This window comes from Pangasianodon hypophthalmus, chromosome 2 (assembly GCF_027358585.1).
Source record: "Pangasianodon hypophthalmus isolate fPanHyp1 chromosome 2, fPanHyp1.pri, whole genome shotgun sequence".
NCBI classification, from domain to species: domain Eukaryota; kingdom Metazoa; phylum Chordata; class Actinopteri; order Siluriformes; family Pangasiidae; genus Pangasianodon; species Pangasianodon hypophthalmus.
The window spans coordinates 19949894-19969565 of NC_069711.1; the positions used below are offsets into that span (position 1 = coordinate 19949894).

Below are 19672 nucleotides of genomic sequence, written 5' to 3' on the forward strand. Positions count from 1 at the left end.
ATTAGAATAATACAGTGATCATGAATTCCTAATTCCTCCATAATTGTCTAGCACCATGTTGGTTTATTTGATTTATTTATTATTATTTACTGTAAGATTAGATTGTGTATTCAGCCATTTTGGATTGGCGACTAGAGCCGCCACATACAGCATTTTTACATATTGAAAAAATTTGTGTCACAGAAACCACTTCTATAAATGATTTCGGAACTCATTTTCCAGTTTCATACAGGTGTACTGTAATGTGTTTGTGGGTATCTTCAGTGTTTAACACTCTTGAATGAAGGCTCAATTTTTTTTAAATAAACTCTTACTGGTACTAGTAAAACTTATCATAATACAGACATAAAAGGCTTGCCAGAATTATTTGTTTATTGCATGACTAAAAGAAACCACTAGTGTAAGTAGTGATGTGACAACTCACCACATGCAGGAAAAACACTTGCAGAACCTTAGTTTGTACAACTAGATCAAAGCACAAAAGGGTCTTGAGAACCAAAATGCAAGGGTTGAAATCTGCTAAAGCAAAGTGCTATAAGAAGGCGGTCAGGTTTAGAACATGGTGTGGATGGGTAAGTTTTAAATTTGGGGAAGAAAAAAAAAAAAAAAAAAAAAAAAAGACCATCCATGGTGGACATTAGTGTTGTGGCAGGAGCATGTAAAGCTGATTTACTTCTTCACCAAGAGTAGCAGCAGAACAATTTCTATGATGGACAGAAAACATTGTACAGCAAAGTAGCTATACTGTAACTGGGTGGCACTTCATTATACAGGACGCTGATCTATTTTGTCCTGACTGGGAAACAGTTTTGTAAGAAATATACACACTTGAGGATTTCATTGTACACAATCAATATTAAAAAGAGCCATGGCTGGAAATGGAGGGCATAACACACAAGCCACACCATACATTACTTTAACTGACGGTCAACCCAGCGTTAATTACTGACATCTGTAATCCCAAGTGCTAGAGTGTAGATCTAAAACAACCGTCAATGTCGATGTGTCCAATACTTCTGGAGCTCTCTGTATGTTCTGTGCAATCGTGTAACAAATGAGCTGAACATGAACAAGGTGTCATTAACAGAAATACTCCTATGATGACTTCCTGCTTGGTTTGCATTTGCCTTTTGTGAAACTTTTCTAAATTGTGGTACATGCTCTTTAAAAACATTGTGAAGAAAATTATAATGTTTTTCCAGACAACAGAACAATAACTTGTGACATTTCAATAGTAAGAACCATGTTATAAATCAAGAGTTGGATACAGTACAGTGAGAACATAGAATTAAGCACGGTGTTGCAAACGTCTCCCAAAAGCAGTGATTATGTCCCTTTCGACTGAATTGTACACTGTGCAGCCAGGATATGAAATTCATTACATACATACTTTCAAGTCAGAATGGAGATGCAAAACAACATGCACATACACACACGCACGCACGCGCACACACACGCACACACACACGCACGCACACACGCACGCACACACACACACGCACGCACGCACGCACGCACACACACGCACACACACGCGCACACACACGCGCACACACACGCGCACACACACGCGCGCACACACGCACGCACACACGCACGCACACACGCACGCACACACGCACGCACACACACATGCACACACACACGCACACACACGCACACACACAAAGAGGTGAGATCTTTGACAAGCTGCTTTTACATAAAGTCAAAGGTCATTAGATTTACTGCATGCTATGGTTAAAAAAGGTTGTTATTGTTGGTTGATATGACACTAATCCATTTTTATTTGCAGGTGTGTGATATGTTCACATGAACAATAGTGTTCCTAAACCTTTAATGTTTCCCTCAACATGACGGACACCCACGAATGCACACCGTGGGATTTTGATTATTCTTAAGAAAAAAAATTAAAAAATAAAAATTAGAAGAATGAAGCTTTATCATAATGCATAAAATACTATACCACACAAGTCGGTTCATGTCTGGTAGAGCGACGCGTGGCGTAGAGTCTGTGTAGTCTTAGGGACTTTCAGTATTTGCTCCTGTCCAGTGTGGCTTTAAAGAGCACAACCAGCCACTGAACTCCTTGTCAAAATGCAAAGACAAGTTCCAGTATAAACATCTGGCTCATTTTGGCAAAAACAAAATGGATAAGGCAGATGTGAATAAAAATCCCGATTCTTGGTCTGTAAAGAAGATTTCAGAATTTCTAGTTGCACAGAAGCAGATGGCAGTTTCGGATCTGGATGCGACTATGAACTCTCAGGTGCGATGTCCCCGCAGGGTGCAGTCTGGTGTGTTAGTGTCGGTGGTCACACAGTGGTGCTCTTATGGCTGCTATTGGAAGGCACCGTGAGCCTCAGACTCTCTCCGTCGTCATCGGCCTCGCTGTCTGTGTCTCCCAGCTGGGGGTGGAGTGTGATGCGGCCGCCACCTTGACAGGGGGTCACTTTAAGCGGTAGCTTCAAGCCGTCTTCATCCGAGGACTGATATGACTCGTCGTCCCCTCCGTAGTGATTGACGATGTGGATCCTATCAAAATTGGTGCGGTCGGGTAAGCCCCTCTGCCCTTTTAAACAGCGGATCTGTAAAGAAACCGTACACACACATCAGAACTCTCAAAGACAGTGGGCCACTGGAGAACAGAAACATCTTCTTCATGCAAAGCATGTATGTAAGTACCAGGATGCTCTTTCCTTATGAGTGTGTTGAGGTGGGAGACATCTTGAACATGCACGCCATCCGAAACACAATTTCCAACATAAAAAAAGCCCCAATGTTTTAGCTTGGCAAGGTGTAAGTAATGTGCTGTATAAATTAAGGATTGTGCATATAACCATTGTTCGCTGAAGGAGGGGGCTATGACATATTTACATTTCACATTTACTCATTTGGCTGACACTTTCATCCAAAACAACTTATAACTGAGACAGGATTTCAACTGAGCAATCAAGAGATTCAGGGCATTACTCAAGGGCCCAACAGTGGCAGCCTGGTGTTGCTAAGGTTTAAACTCACAACCTTCCTAACAGCAGCCCAATGCCTTAACCACCTTTACTACTTCCCCCCTAAACCTAAGTCTCCCCATCTGGGAATAGAAACCTGGTCTTCTGCATGACCACTGACCACTACCTCTGCCTGATGACACTATTATTCATATATGTAAGGCAGATCATGCATAGTGACAGAGGTGGGGGCTCTGACACTTACCCATAACCCCTCACCACAAGAGTCTCTCTCAGCTTGTGTTGTGTTTCATTTCTCTTCTTCAGAGAATAGAATATGCATGCACTTTGTATATTATGGGATGTAGACTGACATCCAGCATCCTAGGGCACCTCACAGAGAGATGCAATAAAAAGCACAACCTTGTTTTTAGCCAGATGATGAGGGTAATACAGTCCATGCCCTTTTAACTACCCATCGTCTGCATTTTAGGCAAGAACAAAGATGCTGTCAGCCACATACATCAATTATGTTTAGTCAGGATGTGTTCATTATATTTCTAACAGCATGGCTCAGATAGTTGCTGGCTGCAAGATTTACATTAAAACATTATTGTTTCTATAGAAACAACATACAGTGGGGCAGACACGCAACATAAAAAAAACCCCGCAGGTAATCATGGATACGGTGATGTTTTCTGTGACGAGACATTTATGTCGCATTTTTGGAAGGAGTCTCCAGTGTCAGAACTCTGTACCAGTCAGAGGTAAAACACTAACTTTTTTCTTATTAATTTTCAAGACACAGAAAAGACATGCTGGTAAGAGAGTGATTGTTTGCAGCTGCTATAATGTAAGTTATACCAGGAACTAACATGTTTGGTGAATTCTCCGCAACATTAAATGTAACTAGAAATGGAGAAAACGTATGAGGTGTCATTTTTTAATAAATAAAAAAGTGCTGTGGTATAAGAGGATCAAAATGCCTATTCCTGTTAAAGGATTATTTTTCAATAACAGCATACCTCAAAGTGTTTTATTCATTACTTTAAAAAGTCTCAATGACTTGTACAGATATAACGGTTCAAGTCAGTTATACTGTATGTGTATACTATTTATACACACATTTATATATACATTTAATGCACTGTTTAGAAGTCTCAGGCACAAAAAAAAAAACCGTACCTATACTGTATACCTAGAAATGTAAATTAACTTCAATCTGATATTTAGCTTGTTTGAAAATACGTCCCCAAAATCTGCTTGTCTTTAACACTTGTGCAGTGTTCCTCAGACATCAAAGTGCTAACAAGCTGACTCAAATTAGTCACACTGATGCTTTTCACATTGCCTTGAAGTCATGATTTTCCTGCAGCAATAAACGAACACCCTTAAATTCTTATACTGTTATTCAGGGGGGGCTTTCTAGGCACAACAACTAATAACTTCTGACACAATTTCACTGCATAAGAGTGATGAGGGCCAGGTTTAGAGATTTGCTGGCGAATTGTTTAGTGTAAAAAGCGTTGCCTTTGCAGGAAATTTATAAGTCATATAAAAAGTCAGTTTTTTTTTTTTAAATATATGATATATACCGCCATTCTACTGCACTGCTACAAGTTATGCTATATCAGATTTATTCTGCATGGAAAATTACATACATACACAGCTCAACATATAGATATACATTGCCTAAGTCTGTTTATTCCTATTTAAACAAACAGTAATATATTTATTTGTTCAAAATACTGCTCAATGTAAATGAAATGCATGCACATCTGGAAAAAAAACAAACCAACAAATAAAGGAAATAAAGCAAGATAAAACTCAAGTGATGAGGAAACTGACAGAAATGTGGGTTTGGATTTTCTGTGGGGTGTAATTCACAGATGCTTAAAATATACACACACATACACACACACACACACTTACCTGAAACACACTGCCTCACCAAGACAGACATGTGGGAAGAGAGGTATTCATGGGTATTTCAAAGCAACCGCAACACCTCATGTGTGACCTCACACACTCATTATACATCTTAACGTGTAATTACATTTTCATAAAACAAACTTCTTTTGTAGATTACGAGAACTTTGCATTCAAGTGGATTAAAAGGAAGAGGAAAAAAAGACAGAGAAAAAGAGAAACAGAGAGAGACAGAGAGAGAGAGAGAGAGAGAGAGAGAGAGAGAGAGAGGGGATGAATAGGCCGGAAACCAGCAGCAAAACACTTGATGTGTGACAGCCGAGTAGCATTGAGAGGTTGTGTTGAGGGTGTATAGTTTCACTCAGTGCAAATATGGTTGATAGGAAACCTCTCACTCTTTAGCAATTACGTGATTTAAATAGTAACCAGCAGAAAGCTTTTTGCACTGCTTGTATCTTAGACATCACCGTTTTCTGGACTGCACTTAATTACCTACAAGAAACTTTAAAAAGGTGTATTAAATAATATTTTCGCATACTGCTTGCACCTCAAAAACAGATTGACTGATCGCAACACAAAAGAAAAAGTTTTTTTTTGTTGTTGTTGTTTTTTCCTTTTCTGAGATCTCCATTGCAGACCTTATCACAATCAAGGCATTAAACATAGCAGTAACATTGGTGAAATTATTTTTTAGCACACAACAGCACAAAATGATTTGTATACTGCTGCTATCTTTTTAGTTGTCAAGTAAATTAGAATGAGAATACATTGTGTGTTCAAAATGCGAAGGCAGGAAGGCGTCAAATTGAATGCAGCCCACTGAGGTTCCTTCCTGTAGTGGATTTTTGTAAGCAGCATACATCAATCCTTCACTCTCCTACATATCCCATAATCCAGTGGAAATAAAACTGCAACAAAAAAAACTAGGGCAAGAGCTGTTTATGGACAAATAAGTTATTAGTAATTATTTTTTACTTTTATTTCTAGAGAGAAAAAAACCTGGTCTAGCCACAACATATAAACTATTTTCCATCTGATCTAAAGAACTTTAGGGTTAGTGAGCATTCGCATAACCTGGCCGAGTGCTTCCTTATAAGACAACGGACTTGAGACAGAAAGGCATTGAGGCAGCTGCCTTTTGTTTCCAAAAAAAAAAAAAAAAAAAAAAAAAAAAAAAAAAAAAAAAAAAAAAACCTTTTGCTTCTCTTGAAAGCTTCCAAACCTACTACTAGCCGATAATAGCCGATCTAACTGTTGGGATGAGTTTTTAATTACTGTGACAGACCATAAAGTGTTAGCCATGTTGTATTTTCTGGTTGAAAGAGGAAAAACCATAACCCATATTTCAATCGTTCTTTACTTTCTAACCCCCTCACCACAAACATCACATCAGTCATGCTGGCTAAGGCATCAAGCCACAAAGTATACCGATGCTAAGGCAGGAGTGGATATGAAGAGGAAACAAGTATCTTTTTGGGCTAAAGCGACCTTTCTGTACTTTGTTGATAGGGATTTGAGAGGAACGGTCTGAATGGTTTAGTATGCTGCAGTTTAACCACAAGCCACCAACCTTTTGTTTTTCAAGAAGAGGATAAAAATCTGACTATATCCTCACAATGTAAATCAATGATGCAGTTTCTGTTTTCTGTTCTCCACTGAGCTCTCTCACATCCAAGATGGTTTAACACTTTTCAATTTCTTGGAGGCCTGAAGAAAAATACAGCATGTGGCTTAATAAATGCTTTGCTCACTAAACCCATTTTGCACACAAATCCAGGAGTTAAATGAGTCACACTTCTGGGCTCATGCCTTTACACAACACACATGTTCATAACTGAAACGCTTAAAAACAACATGCTGAGGGTGAGAAATGCAAACACACCTAGGAGCGAGAAAAAAATGATTCTTAGATGCATTTTGATTCTTCTTCTTCTTCTTTTTTTTTTTTTTTAAAAAGACTCTGTATCGATGCACAGATCTCTTATCAGATTTTTTTTTTTTTATTATTTTTTTTTAAAGAAATAAAACAGTTCAAATACAAGGTGAAGCAAGACATAATTTTTAAAAATAATAATAAAAAAAAAATAAAATATGTTCCTGGCCAAAAATGTAGACCAATTGGGTGGTAAAATGTAAAAGCATAGGCTAGCATGTGTGCTATGAATACGTCACATACTAGATAAGTTCTGTCACATCAAGGTAAAGTATTATAGCATATACCATATTGCATATGTTTCCTCTCGGGGTTGGAGGTAAAACAGTTTTCTGCAGGTCCTGCTCAAAAGAGAACCCCTGAGCGAGTGGCAAAGTTTCCAAATAATTCTTACCAGGTAAGTTTCACTGCAAAATATTTAACACTCTTGTTGAAAATGTGGGCTTTTTACTTTATGCTTTAAAAGTAAAAATTGTTAAGCAAATTTGAAACCTGGCAATGCCATCCCTGAGTGGGAGGAATATCATACTTTCAATCTCTTGTCAATCACAGTGACATTAGCCAGTTGTGGGTGTCTCTGAGCTCATGTATGTGGCAGAGGGCAGATAAAAAATTTTCAAAAAATGCTGTGGCTGACTTCACATGTCTAAGAGGATGCATATGATGGTGGGAATTGTCAAGTAACCAAATTGGGGAGAAAATGGGGGAAAAATAAAATTTCAAAAATAAAACGTGGTCATACAGTAGAAAAAAAAAAACACAAAAGCAAACCATCATGTATAGCAGTGGTTCTCAAAGTGGGGTCTGTGATTTTTGCATTTTGTTCCAGTGGTGGAAATACTGCATACTGATAGTTATTAGCCTATTTGACCGGTCACTTGCATTTAATCGGTTTAATTCAAACCTCAATAACTCAAAAATAAGCAGCCAGTAAACTGGACCTAATGGGTTCTGTTGATGGAAAGTTGAGGAATAGAAAGCTCTACGAATAAATAAACAATCTTTTTATACTCATACAGTGACAACCCTGGGTTTAACATGACCACCATATACAAGTTTAAAAACATGAAACCAGCTGGAGCTCTAAATGCCAGGCTCCCATTTGAGACATCTGAAGAGAAGGAATTATACATTGCCTTGTATAATGCCTTGCATATGCCTTGTATAATCTACAGAATGACTGTTCAACTTTTCAGTTTGAAAAGCATGTTAACACAATCAAATGCCCGGACTAAGCTCAGAATCACGATCAACCAAGTATAAGGACTGAAATAGTTCCAGAAACGGTTCTTGTGGCCAAAATGCAAAAAAAAAAAAAAAAAAAATACATATAAACCCTAGAATCGAAGAGTGGGGCGTGTACAGGCAAATTTAACTGCCATAGCGCAGGAAACAGCATTTTGCAGGGCGTAGTTAACACTTCTAAACAGCGCTCAAATTTGTTCAAAGTGTTCACAAAGCCTAGGAAAAAATAAAAAGCAAAACCACACAAGAAGCTGGCAGATCAAAAACACACAAACAGTTGGTGAGAAAAAAAAAAAAAAAAAAGATGTAGCAGTTCACTAAGTAATAAACCTTAGACACCACAGTGACTTTAGGGCCAAAATGCTTATGCGTCTCAGTTCATTTGGTTAATTCCCCTTATTAAATCAGTGCAACTAAAAGAAAATACCTTCTGATTTCATGCTTGCATAATGCTTGCTAAGAGCAACCTGCACCTCACCTCATGCTTGAGCTCTGCTATCTGGTCTTTGAGGTCTCGGATGTACTGGTTGGAGTCCGTGTTGTTCAGCTGCCCCTGTACTCTCCCTTCTTCCTTCTGAGGGGAGATTCAGAGAAAAAACAACATTGATTCAGTCACAACGCAAGGAGCATCAGTTACAACATACACCGTGCTCTTCTAAAGGACAATGTCCATACTTTCATGCTACTGTCTAAAGTGCTTAAAGAGCAAGATTTTCAACCGCTGCCTCAAATAAGTTAGCTTGATTTATCATGATTTATTAGGGATGATGTATTTACATAATGTGAGCTTAGCATGCTCTTTTTACAGCAAAAAAACAGTGGAGAAAATGAAGACAGGGTTTTTTTTAAAATGATCAGTTCTGATATCTAAAACAAAAACATTAATTTTACTAACTGTGAAATGTATTCATTTTTGCTATTTATCTACTCAGTGACTACTGAAATAAACACAATTTTGATAACTCATGTCACATGTCACAATCACTAATGTTATAACTTAACCAAAACTATAGTTAAATAAAGTCCCTGTAAAACAAACCAATAAGTTAAAATGCCAAAATCTATCCACATTTAACATGTGGCAATTCGAGACCTGGGAGAAATGAAACATTGATTTTGGATCACAGCTTTCTAATCTTGAGTTTCATTTGCAGAGTAGATTACATCATTTTATGAGAAGCTGCTCAAGATTTACTACAAATTTCCATTTAAAGATGAAAATCTGTGGTACGTTTGCTTGTGAACGAGGTAGGAGTGCAGAAGCAAGAAGAGTGAAGCTCAGCTAGCATGGCGTTATTGTGTCATGCTGGCAACATGCTGAGCATGTTTACTTTGCTCCTGATGCCTTGGGGAAACGCCTAGCTGCGGTGTTAAACTGCCACACGTGCTGTTTATATTCCACACATCTGCAAACCCTCACAAACAAACTGGAAGGACACGAAACTTGATTCATCCAGCAAAGTTTCTGCCACATAGAATAAGAAGAGAGAGAGAGCAAGAGAGAGGGAAAGGGTAAAAAGGGGAAGAGGAACACAAAAGGGTTGAGGCAGTGGAGTGAGATCTAGCAGATCTACACCAAACACATACACACCCCTGCATTAGGGACGGGTATTTTCAATTCCTGCGGTCTGCACTAAGGGCAGGGTTTGCAGGCTTCTGATAGGCTGGAGATGATGAGGGATCTGAAGGGCCAGTGTTCCAGGAATCTGTGTTTTTCTTGAGGTTTGTCTCCCCTACCCCCAGGTGTCAATGATAAGGAAGAGGCAGTTAGCAGACTTCCTTACACTCAGCTGCGTAAAGTCAGCAGGTGGCAGGCTGCGGCCAGGGACGTCAAACGGCTCTAAATAATGGCTTCCTTGCTTAAGCACCCCCCAAAAATACAACCTTCGAGGCCGTTGTTAGAAACGTTAAAACCAGAAAACAATTGTGACAATTATTGGTGTTTCAACCTCATACAAGTCAATAGGTCTTAGTGAGGTCACTGCATTGTTACCGTGTCAATCGAAAGGCAATTTTAGAACATTAATGCACATGAAGTCCCAGAAAGTACTGGATTAGAGTTCTGTCCCTTTAATCTTAAAGGATCCTCTGAAATATATAATATTAAAAGTTAATGACTATGAAGACGAGTTTACCTGTGAAGTTTTTTTTTTTTTTTTGCCACTGTTGCAGTTTTCACTGCTGTGATTGCAAACCACACATTTTTTGTTCACACTCAAAGCAAAAAAATGTTTGCTTCATAAAATACTGGCATGTTGCAGAGTGTCATCGCAATCAACACTGGGCTCTGTAACCTGTTTAGCTCCATCCAGTGTAATAGACTTTTTTCACAATTCTGTGGCACGAATGTGGAAGCGTAAGTAGTAGCGTTTCAAAGCTTTTGGTTATATATTGAAGCAAAAGCAGCAATTATAGATCTCAAGCACTGCAGCGTCCATAAATGCACAAATAATTAAACATCCCTAGTAGAGCTTTCACTCATTTCCCACTGATGTGCTTGCGAGAAGGAAATGACTTTGTGCTATTCGCTGGAATGAGCATTTCAAGAGGCAACACGTTTGCTACTACTTACACTTTCATATTTGTAACATTTGTAACGTGAAAAAGTCTATTGTATAAGTCTAAGCTTATTTTGCTTGCAGACGTCCAATGATGAATGCTAATTAGCAACCAGCAACTAAACAGCCCAGACACATAACAAAAATTAGTGAAATGAGTGTTCTCAATGCATTTGACTGCATAAAAGTCAAAACTAGAGGAACATTATGCATTTTGTAAAGTGTGTAGCCATGACGGGTGTTAGACATTAAAATGAAGACAAAGGTTCTTCCTCTATGGAAACGGACACACTCACTGCACTGCTCAAATGGAAACGACAGCCAGCGTTTGTGATAACTCCACAACTACTCAAAGGTGGAAAGCAAGCTACACAAGTACACAATACGTAGCACAGCGCTCAAGAGTAATTCACACACAAGCAAGCAAACACACGCACGCACGCACACAAACACGACTCAAGGTTTTTACCAACTTCTACAGGTTTTCCATCACTAATCTCCATATTTCCTTTATGGTTAAGTTGACCAGAGACCAAGTGCACTGATCTCACACAATCACACAAACCAGTAATATAGCGAAGCAGTAAAGCCAGCAACAACAAAGCTAAAGAGAGAGAAAATTAATCAACACCTTCTGACCAATCACATTTCAGATTTCAACAGCAGTGTGGTAAAAAAAAAAAATAGTTGAACTACACCTCCTGTTAGTGAAGTAGTGTGGTATAAACTATTTTATACCACGGTACTGCTGAAATCTTGAATCTGATTGGTCAGAGGGTCTTGATTAATTTTCTATAACAGCAGTTCTGACACTACTGCTAGCTACAAGTCAGATGAGCTGTATTTTTTTGTCTTTTTAACTTCAAGAGAGAGACATAGAAAAGAGGCTGGTGAGGAAGTGACTGAACATAGCTGCTGTTACATAAGTGATAACAAGAACTAACTTGTTTTCTGGACGTTCCACAACATTAAATGCAACTAAATATTTTAATAAAAGGCGTTCTTTAATAAATAAAAAAAACTGAATCACTGCAGTATAAGAGGAACAATCTGGGACCTGTAGTTACTGTAAAACAATCAACGTTGATAACAGTAATTCTGTTTAATGTCTGGCCTCATCACACCAGACTGTCATTGATTATTTTCATACAACAGCATACCCTGTGGTGTTGTATTCTGTACTTATCAACCAAAAAGTGGAACGATGATAAACTCTATATTGTTTAATTTTACACTGTACGGACTTTTTAAATCCATTTTTAATTTACTCACTTACGTTATGTATTTTGGGAATCACCCACAGCTGAATCATGCCATAATCATGCCAAACTGAAGGGTTGAATAATAATTATTTCACAGAGCTTGTACAAATAGTTATTTATTAATAAACCAATGGACATTTTGCTCCCAAGATTCCTTACCATATTTTTACTTTGAATAGTGGCTCAGCAATTTAGGCTCTAAGATTGTGAATTCCAATCCCAGGACCACTAGAGATCCACCGCTGATCCCAAGAGCAAGACCCTTAATCCCAGTTACACTATATGGCCAAAGGTATGTGGACACCTGAACATCACACCCATATGTGCTTGTTCAACATCTCATTCCAGATTTATATCCCCTTTGTTGTTATAATAACCTCTACTCTTCTGGGTAGGCCTTCCACCAGATTTTGGAGCGTGGCTGTGGGGAATTGTGTTCATTCAGCTACAAGAGTGAGGCGAGGATGTCTTCATGGAGCTCGCTTTGTGCACAGGGGCATTGTCATGCTGGAAAAGGTTTGGGCCTCTTAGCTCCAGTGAAGAGAAAATGTAGTGTTACAGCATACAAAGACGTTATACACAATTCTATACTTTCAACTTTGTGGAAACAATTTGGGGAAGAATCACATATGGGTGTGATGGCCAGGTGTCCACATACTTTTGGTAATATAGAGTATGTGAACTGTATCCTTTCACAATGTATGTAATTTTGGATAAATTAATGCCAAATTAATACAAGTGAATGCATACAAATACAACAATCACAATCAATCATCGACTAGCAGATGCATCTAGCAGATCCAGTTCAATTATGTAAAACCAAATAGCAACTAAAAGGAATAAACCAGCCTAAAGCAGTGCTTTGGGAGGAAAGACCTCTGATACAGAGATGTTTCCATGTTTTTTTGCAGGATAGCTATCTACATTTCTGTGAAGAAGAGCTTTAACAAAGTTTAAGAAGTATGCCCAACACAGCCAGCTTCCTAGATTGAAGCTGTAAGCATTTATTTCCACCATGACCATGACAATCCAGTGCACAGGCCTTGGATCACTATTGCCATTATACAGTTTCATCCTAACATCTGACTGCTTGTTTGTTCTCCTGTCACATCCCTCTCATTAGTTATCTCAGTCTATTTCATTATGACCAATCTATGATTTTTGCTTTGGTATCATTTTTTTCTTAAAGAATAATAAATATTCTCGTTTTTATATCCTGTTTTCAAAACCAATTTCAGTATCACAGAATCACTTTGCAGTATTGCAAAGTGAAAGGGAATATGCACAACAGGAAGAATCACTCCCCGATATAAAAAAAACCCTGGTTATTTATCTGATAATGTATGCAAGATTTGGTCAGATAAATTCTCTAAAGCAGTGGTTCTCACAGTAGAGTGTGGTGAGTCATAGCGAGGGGGTCCGTGATTTTTTTTTTTTTTTTTTTTATTTAGTCACACCGGTGGCAATCTCAACTCATGATTATCAAATTTATTATATTTATTATTGAGTCCTTACAGTTATTAGCCTGTTTGACTGGTACATTGAACTGAATGAGTTTAAGCCAAACCTCAATAACTCAAAAACAAATCCTTCTATAAATAATGTCAAATTATTCCTAATGTGATCTGCCAGTGTTAAGTTCAACAACAGAAAACTCTTTGGCACCAGTAAACAGCCAGAATAATATTGCACACGTTTACATAATGTTAATGAAATAAAGCTGTACTGAGGAAATTTAATTTACATGGCTATAAAAGTTTGAGAACCCCTGCTCTAGAGAGTCGTTGTTTATACTTGTTAAAACTTATAACATTTTACTAATGTTTTAACAGATACATCAAAACAGAACAGATTTACAGTCTCTCCAAATCATGCATTTGTGGCTTGACTTGTGAATCCCACTTTTTTATTTACTTATTTCCTGTCTAGTGACAAATCTACAATACACCCCCTATAGTGCACTTTTTCTCTCCCACAGTTTAGGTTACACAAAGGCATTGCCAGTTGTTAGGTGAAAATAATATTTCTGAGAAAGAATTTAACCTTGCATTACCTGGCACCAGCCATGGTACTTTCTGATAAGCTTATTTAGCTATGGGGAAAACCCAGTGTAAAGTACTGTTGCTCTGAATCTCCTCTGCTGTCATAGAAACACGCAACACCTTTAAGGGTCATCCCGATAAGCTACAGATTGTGTACCTGTTTATTGCAAGAATGTGTGTATGCAACAGTTCTTCTTTTTAAACATTCAGTAAAGAGAAGCTTTATGCTGCAGTCCCACTCCCTGACCATCGAGCTATTCTACCTCTACATTTAATCCACAGTGCTAAATCTCTGTCTTATGTTTAAACATGTGCATGCAAAACAGCAAAGTACAAAGTCAGCTTTGATTCCAGTTCAGTGAGTATCTGAGCCTGATAGGAAGTGGTTTCGCATATGGTAATGAAGATAGCTGAGCTGTGGTCTCAGAACGGCCATGCAAAAGCAACAACTTTACCCTACAGCGAGAGAGGTGAAAAAAAGTGTCATTTTCAGGCAGCAGAGTGACGCCTATGCTAAAGTGACATGCCGGCAGATGACACTGCTTTTGGTTGACATTGTTGAATACTGCCTTGGAAAGGTTTTGTTCAGGTGTTTTCGTTTTTTTAAAAAAAGATGTGTCTTCGGGGAGAAAGATACTCAAATTAAACCAAACCAGCAGAAGCAGAAAATCGTTTGCATACTGCATGAAGGATTTTCTACAAGATTTCAACTACCTGTCACAGGTTGAGTTGGTGTGCTGGTGTCAGACAGACATGTAGGCCTAGTCTGTAGCAAATCTTTCCAGACAGAGTGAAACCTCTCTGAGGTGACTCACAAACTCTGCACAGACAACCTGAGCAGATATCAGTCTGTAGTATTTTCCAGTGGTGGTATATGTGGCCTAAATGTGGGTGAAATGGTATGAGAATGAGCTGAATGAGTGTTGTGGCTCGGTCGTGTAAAACCTTAAAAAAAAAATGATAGGTTAGGTTGTGAGTCAGTGAACCAACCATACACTGAAATGATTACACCTCATATGAACTTAAATGTTCGATCACTTCAGCACCACACACCACAGGCCACATCTGTTGCACATACTGCATGAGTTTAACCATATAGTGTAGTCACAGAGGACACCAGACACTTGGACAGTCTCTCTTTCTCTCTCTCTCTCTCTCTCTCTCTCTCTTTCTCTCTTTCTCTCTCTTTCTCTCTCTTTCTCTACTAAATCCACACATTCTGTGCCAGGCCTGTTAGTAGATTTACCAGATTTGGTAAACCATAGGTTTATCCCCACAACTGTGAGTGCATAAAACTGTGGCTAACCAAAACCACAGAGCCACAGCTCAAGTTCTGAAACAGGATGGTAGTAAGCTTTCAGCAAAACCTGCATCGAAGCAAAAATGCATGTCATGTCCTTAAAACATTCAGACACTTGCAAAAACACTAACTTGCCTGCTGTGATGTGGGGACACAGAAAAAAATAACCTCTCACAGTCACTCATTCTCATCACATTTTTGACTAATACTGATACTACATTTTGCCAAATCATAATGGTGTAAGTGATTGAGTGTAAAAATCAGAAGGTCTTGCGGTCCTTTATAAAACCCAGCAACAGCAATCTCACAACTCAGAACATACGCTTACAAGAACTCTTTATAGGTGACTGTTAATTCACATCTCTATTGTTTTATTACTATTTTACTGTAACTATACCATAGTCTCACTACAGCAATAAAATTTGTTTCATGACACATCAGTAGTTTGTGATCACTTAGTTAACATGGATAATATATACCAGAGGATGTAAATCTGCCAAACCAAAAACCATACGTTTATAATATTGAGAATTTGCCTAAATGTTAACCAACGTTGCCATATTGCGGTCAACAAAACTGAAGCCGCCATCCACTGGAGGAAAAAAAAACCCCTTTGCTCAGTGCAAGTTTCAGGATTTCATTTCAGGATTCTCACGGCCCCAGTCTGAAGCTCAGTGATCAGTTTAGAAATAACTTGGAGGTGTACACTCATCAAACTATTATAAACATCTAACTATTAAAGTCAGTAAGAGACACTATGAAGTTTAATCTTAGAGACGGTTTTGCTTTAAATAACTAAGTAGGGGAGAGCTGACATATTTGTAACATTATTTGGTTAGAGTTAAACTACTCATTGATGATTTAAATTACAGACTTCATCTTGACTGCCCACGGAACATCACGCACATGTTTACTTCTTGTTATCATGCGCAGGTTTCCCCGTATTATCAGCAAGTGCTGCACATTTTCACTAAAACCAAAAGCGTTACAACTTTACTGGTTAAGAGGCACGATCTTAACATTGCGTTGGTCAACCGTAACATCATGCAAAAATCACTTTAAACTTACATGTACATCAGGAAAATCAATACCTTCACTACTCTGCGTGATATACATTTGAGGTTGGCATGGAAAATATTAAGTACTTACAAAAAATCTGCACATGTCCATTGCGCCCATGTGGAGAAGCACACGCAGAACAATCATCCATTTATAGTATTGACTGATGGTATCCTTTTTATTTTTGTTTGTTTTCATTTTTTGGTATATTAAAGAAATATGATAACTACGGCATGGTATATGGTTACTACGGTTTAACTATAATTCTGTAATTTAAAAAAGGATAACATTAATACACTTTACATCGATTGCAAGTCGTTCTTATGTGGGCAAAAATTAGGATGTGTCTCTTCAGTCTCAATATTGCCAACTTTTGTTACTCTTAACTGTTGAAGCAAAGTTCTGAAGCGCAATACTGTATAACAGGTGTTACAAAAATACAGCAGGCTGCACCCATGGCTTCCTACAATCTAGCAAACAGAAGAAGCATGTACAAATTCTGACAGTTAGTGTAGAGGTAAGTGTGCGTAAGTGCACAGATTTCAGTTTTTGAACATGTAGGGGAAAAAAAAAATAGAAAACTACTTTTTTTAACCCATACGGCAAGTGTTTTTTTCCACAAATATCTCTACCGCACATGTACGAATCCCACTGTTTTTTCCCCCAAACAGACAAGAAGTGATGTACTTATATGCATGTATATGCATGTAATGAAGTTACAGTAATGTGGGCATTTAGAGAAAACAAGTGTATTACAATTGTGCCGTATCTCCCCTACCATGTGGTTTATTGTCTAATTTATAAAGAGTGAAACTTGTGTATATTTAAGCCACAGTGCTGTTGAATTCTTGAATCTGATTGATCAGAAGGTGTTGATTAATTTTCTATAACAGCAGCCCTCACAATAGTGTCTTCTGAAATTCAAATCACAGGTTTATATTTATGTGCTCCGTTAAATACATTATCGTTTAATCATTGTTACGGTGAAGGTTTTTCTAAGGAAATGTTTATTTAACATTTATGAAAGGACTCTCCAGTGTCAGTAACAGACAGTAAGCTTTCCGTCACAGGAGAATCTTCAGGACAGAGGACATTGTACTTTCTGGTTTCTCTGTAAAATGACATGCTGGGTTTTTTGTTTGTTTGTTTGTTTGTTTTTAACTTCTTAACTTCGAGTGAGAAGTTCATGAGAAAAAAAAGAGTTGCGGTTGAGGTAACGAATGAGGAAGGTAATGATGATAACTGGAACTAACTTGTCTCATGTACATTCCATATGCTGTTTATGTTGTTCATTAATACATTAAATTTTAATCATTGAATAGGCTGCTGAGGTATAAGAAGAATATAACACTTCAGGATGTGTGGTTATTGGAAAATAATCCACTTCAGGGTGTTAACAGCAACTCTGGGTGTATCCACTTCAGGGTGTTAACAGCAACAACGCGTTCAGCAACTCTGCGCTGCATCACACCACCCCGTCATTGATTATTTTCCTATAATACTACGCGCCATTATGTTTTATTCCAAAGAGAGGAGTTGCAACTCTAGATGTTACCTGAATCTCCAATTCAGAGATCTGCTGCTGGAGTTCAGCCATGGCAGCCATGTTATCGGCCTCTCTTAATCTCACTGCCATCACCTCCTCTTTATTCTGATAGAGACAGAGAGAAAGAGAGTGTGAGAGAGAGGGAGGGGGATTATCTTTCTGCTACAGAAGCTGAAAACAGAACCCACTAGTTCCTCTTTACATGACTGGATTTGCTGATTGTGACCAAGGATAAGATCGCTAACACAAATGATGAAATAGCATGACTTTTGCAAAATGTGCAGATACACTGTTCTGATGACTGGGTTCAAGTGTTGCAGAAAATATTTCAAGATTTAATATGTTTAGCAATTTTTTTTATATCACACTTCAAGATTTCCAGAGTCTCAGATGGTGTGAAAGATCAAACCTGAAGAGTACTGTCCTTACCTTACATTCAATCTCTGCCTGCTTGCGTTTGGACTCCTGCAGCTCTGAGTTCAGCATTTTATTCTGTGTGCTCAAACTCTGCAAACGATCATGCAAACTGCGCATCTCTTGCTCAGCTCGCCGCAACTGGTTGCTATGGATTTGGTTCTGTAGATAAACAAAACACAAAGAATGAAAGTTTAGATTTTAAAGCGTCTCTCATGCTTTCTCCATCAATTCTTACTTCATGAAGAGGGAACCTAAAAGCTGGTCAACAATTTACATATTAACCTTTTGAACCATGATGGAGTAAGTAATCAGGACACAGTGCAGTAACAAATGATGATAAAGCCCTAGAGCTGTTAAAGCCATAATGGGTATTTTCACAGCTCATACTGAGTTGGCAGCAGTTTTGATTTGCTCTTTCTGAAGAGATTTCAATGTGAAACTATGTTGTTTATTCAGGTGTTAAATTTTTTGTTGCTGTTGGTTTCCCTTTTTATTATTTACTATTTACTACTGATACTATTATGCTTTACTGCTGACACTACCAAGAATAGAAAGTTTACTGGAAAAAATTAATTTATATAATTTTGAAAATTTACTTTTAAAAAAGCATTCTAACTGAGGCTTTAATAGTCCTGACATGTCTAAGTCATTTTATTTTCTGCAAAGCTATCCGGACTGGCAAGCAGGTAACGTCACTGCCTAAACATAGAGACACACAAAAAGAATAGGTGCCTTCTTCTGCAACAGGAAAGAGTGAATCACCACCTACAGAGTCATGGCAACATGGCATTTACTCGATCTGTGCACTTACACAGGCATATTATAACAAAATTAGATACTAATGTGGAACCTACTACAACTAGGGTTAGTCGAGACAATTTCACTTAATATTAATCACAATATAAGCCCAGTATTAGAAATTATATTATTATTAATTCTTGGATAAACCATAACAATGTTTATCTTTTTTAGGACATCAAATTAACTACCAAATCACTTTCAGAACTGCCAATAAAATAATAATAGTAAAATAACATTACAGTTATTATTAAAAAGAATGAAAATCAAGTCAAGTCAAGCGGAGTTTATTGTCATTTCAGCCATATACAAGTACACAGTGAAACGAAACAACGTTTCTCCAGGACCAAGGTGCTACATAAGACAACACAGAACAACATAGAACTACGGGAACTACATAAATTACATAAATTAAACGTAAATCCAACCCATCTTGGGTCAGTGATCCAATTACAAACATTAACAAATATTTCAGCATGGTCGTTATATCTGTATGTATCTCTGTACTTCATGAACAACAGAAACCTCAAAACCACACTTACAATGCAAGTCTATGGGCAGCAGTCAGGGCTTTTAGAAAAATGATTAGATAAAGCACATGAAAAAATTACGCCCAATACCCTAACAAACGTTTTAGA

At 37.9% G+C, this 19672-nt stretch overlaps 1 protein-coding gene across 5 annotated transcripts in view; it reads right to left on the reverse strand.

The window, feature by feature from the left end:
* Nucleotides 1-354: 354 nt before the first annotated feature.
* Nucleotides 355-19672, reverse strand: part of evi5b (ecotropic viral integration site 5b) — a 63654-nt gene continuing 44336 nt past the window's right edge. For all 5 annotated transcript variants that reach the window (XM_026921238.3, XM_026921246.3, XM_026921252.3 and 2 more), the window contains 4 exons: nucleotides 18249-18395; nucleotides 17829-17924; nucleotides 8531-8626; nucleotides 355-2585 (listed from right to left, as the gene is read on the reverse strand). In XM_026921238.3, the coding sequence (XP_026777039.1) occupies nucleotides 2313-2585; nucleotides 8531-8626; nucleotides 17829-17924; nucleotides 18249-18395 (612 nt within the window). In that variant the 3' untranslated portion in view covers nucleotides 355-2312. The remainder of the gene's footprint in view (nucleotides 2586-8530; nucleotides 8627-17828; nucleotides 17925-18248; nucleotides 18396-19672) is intronic.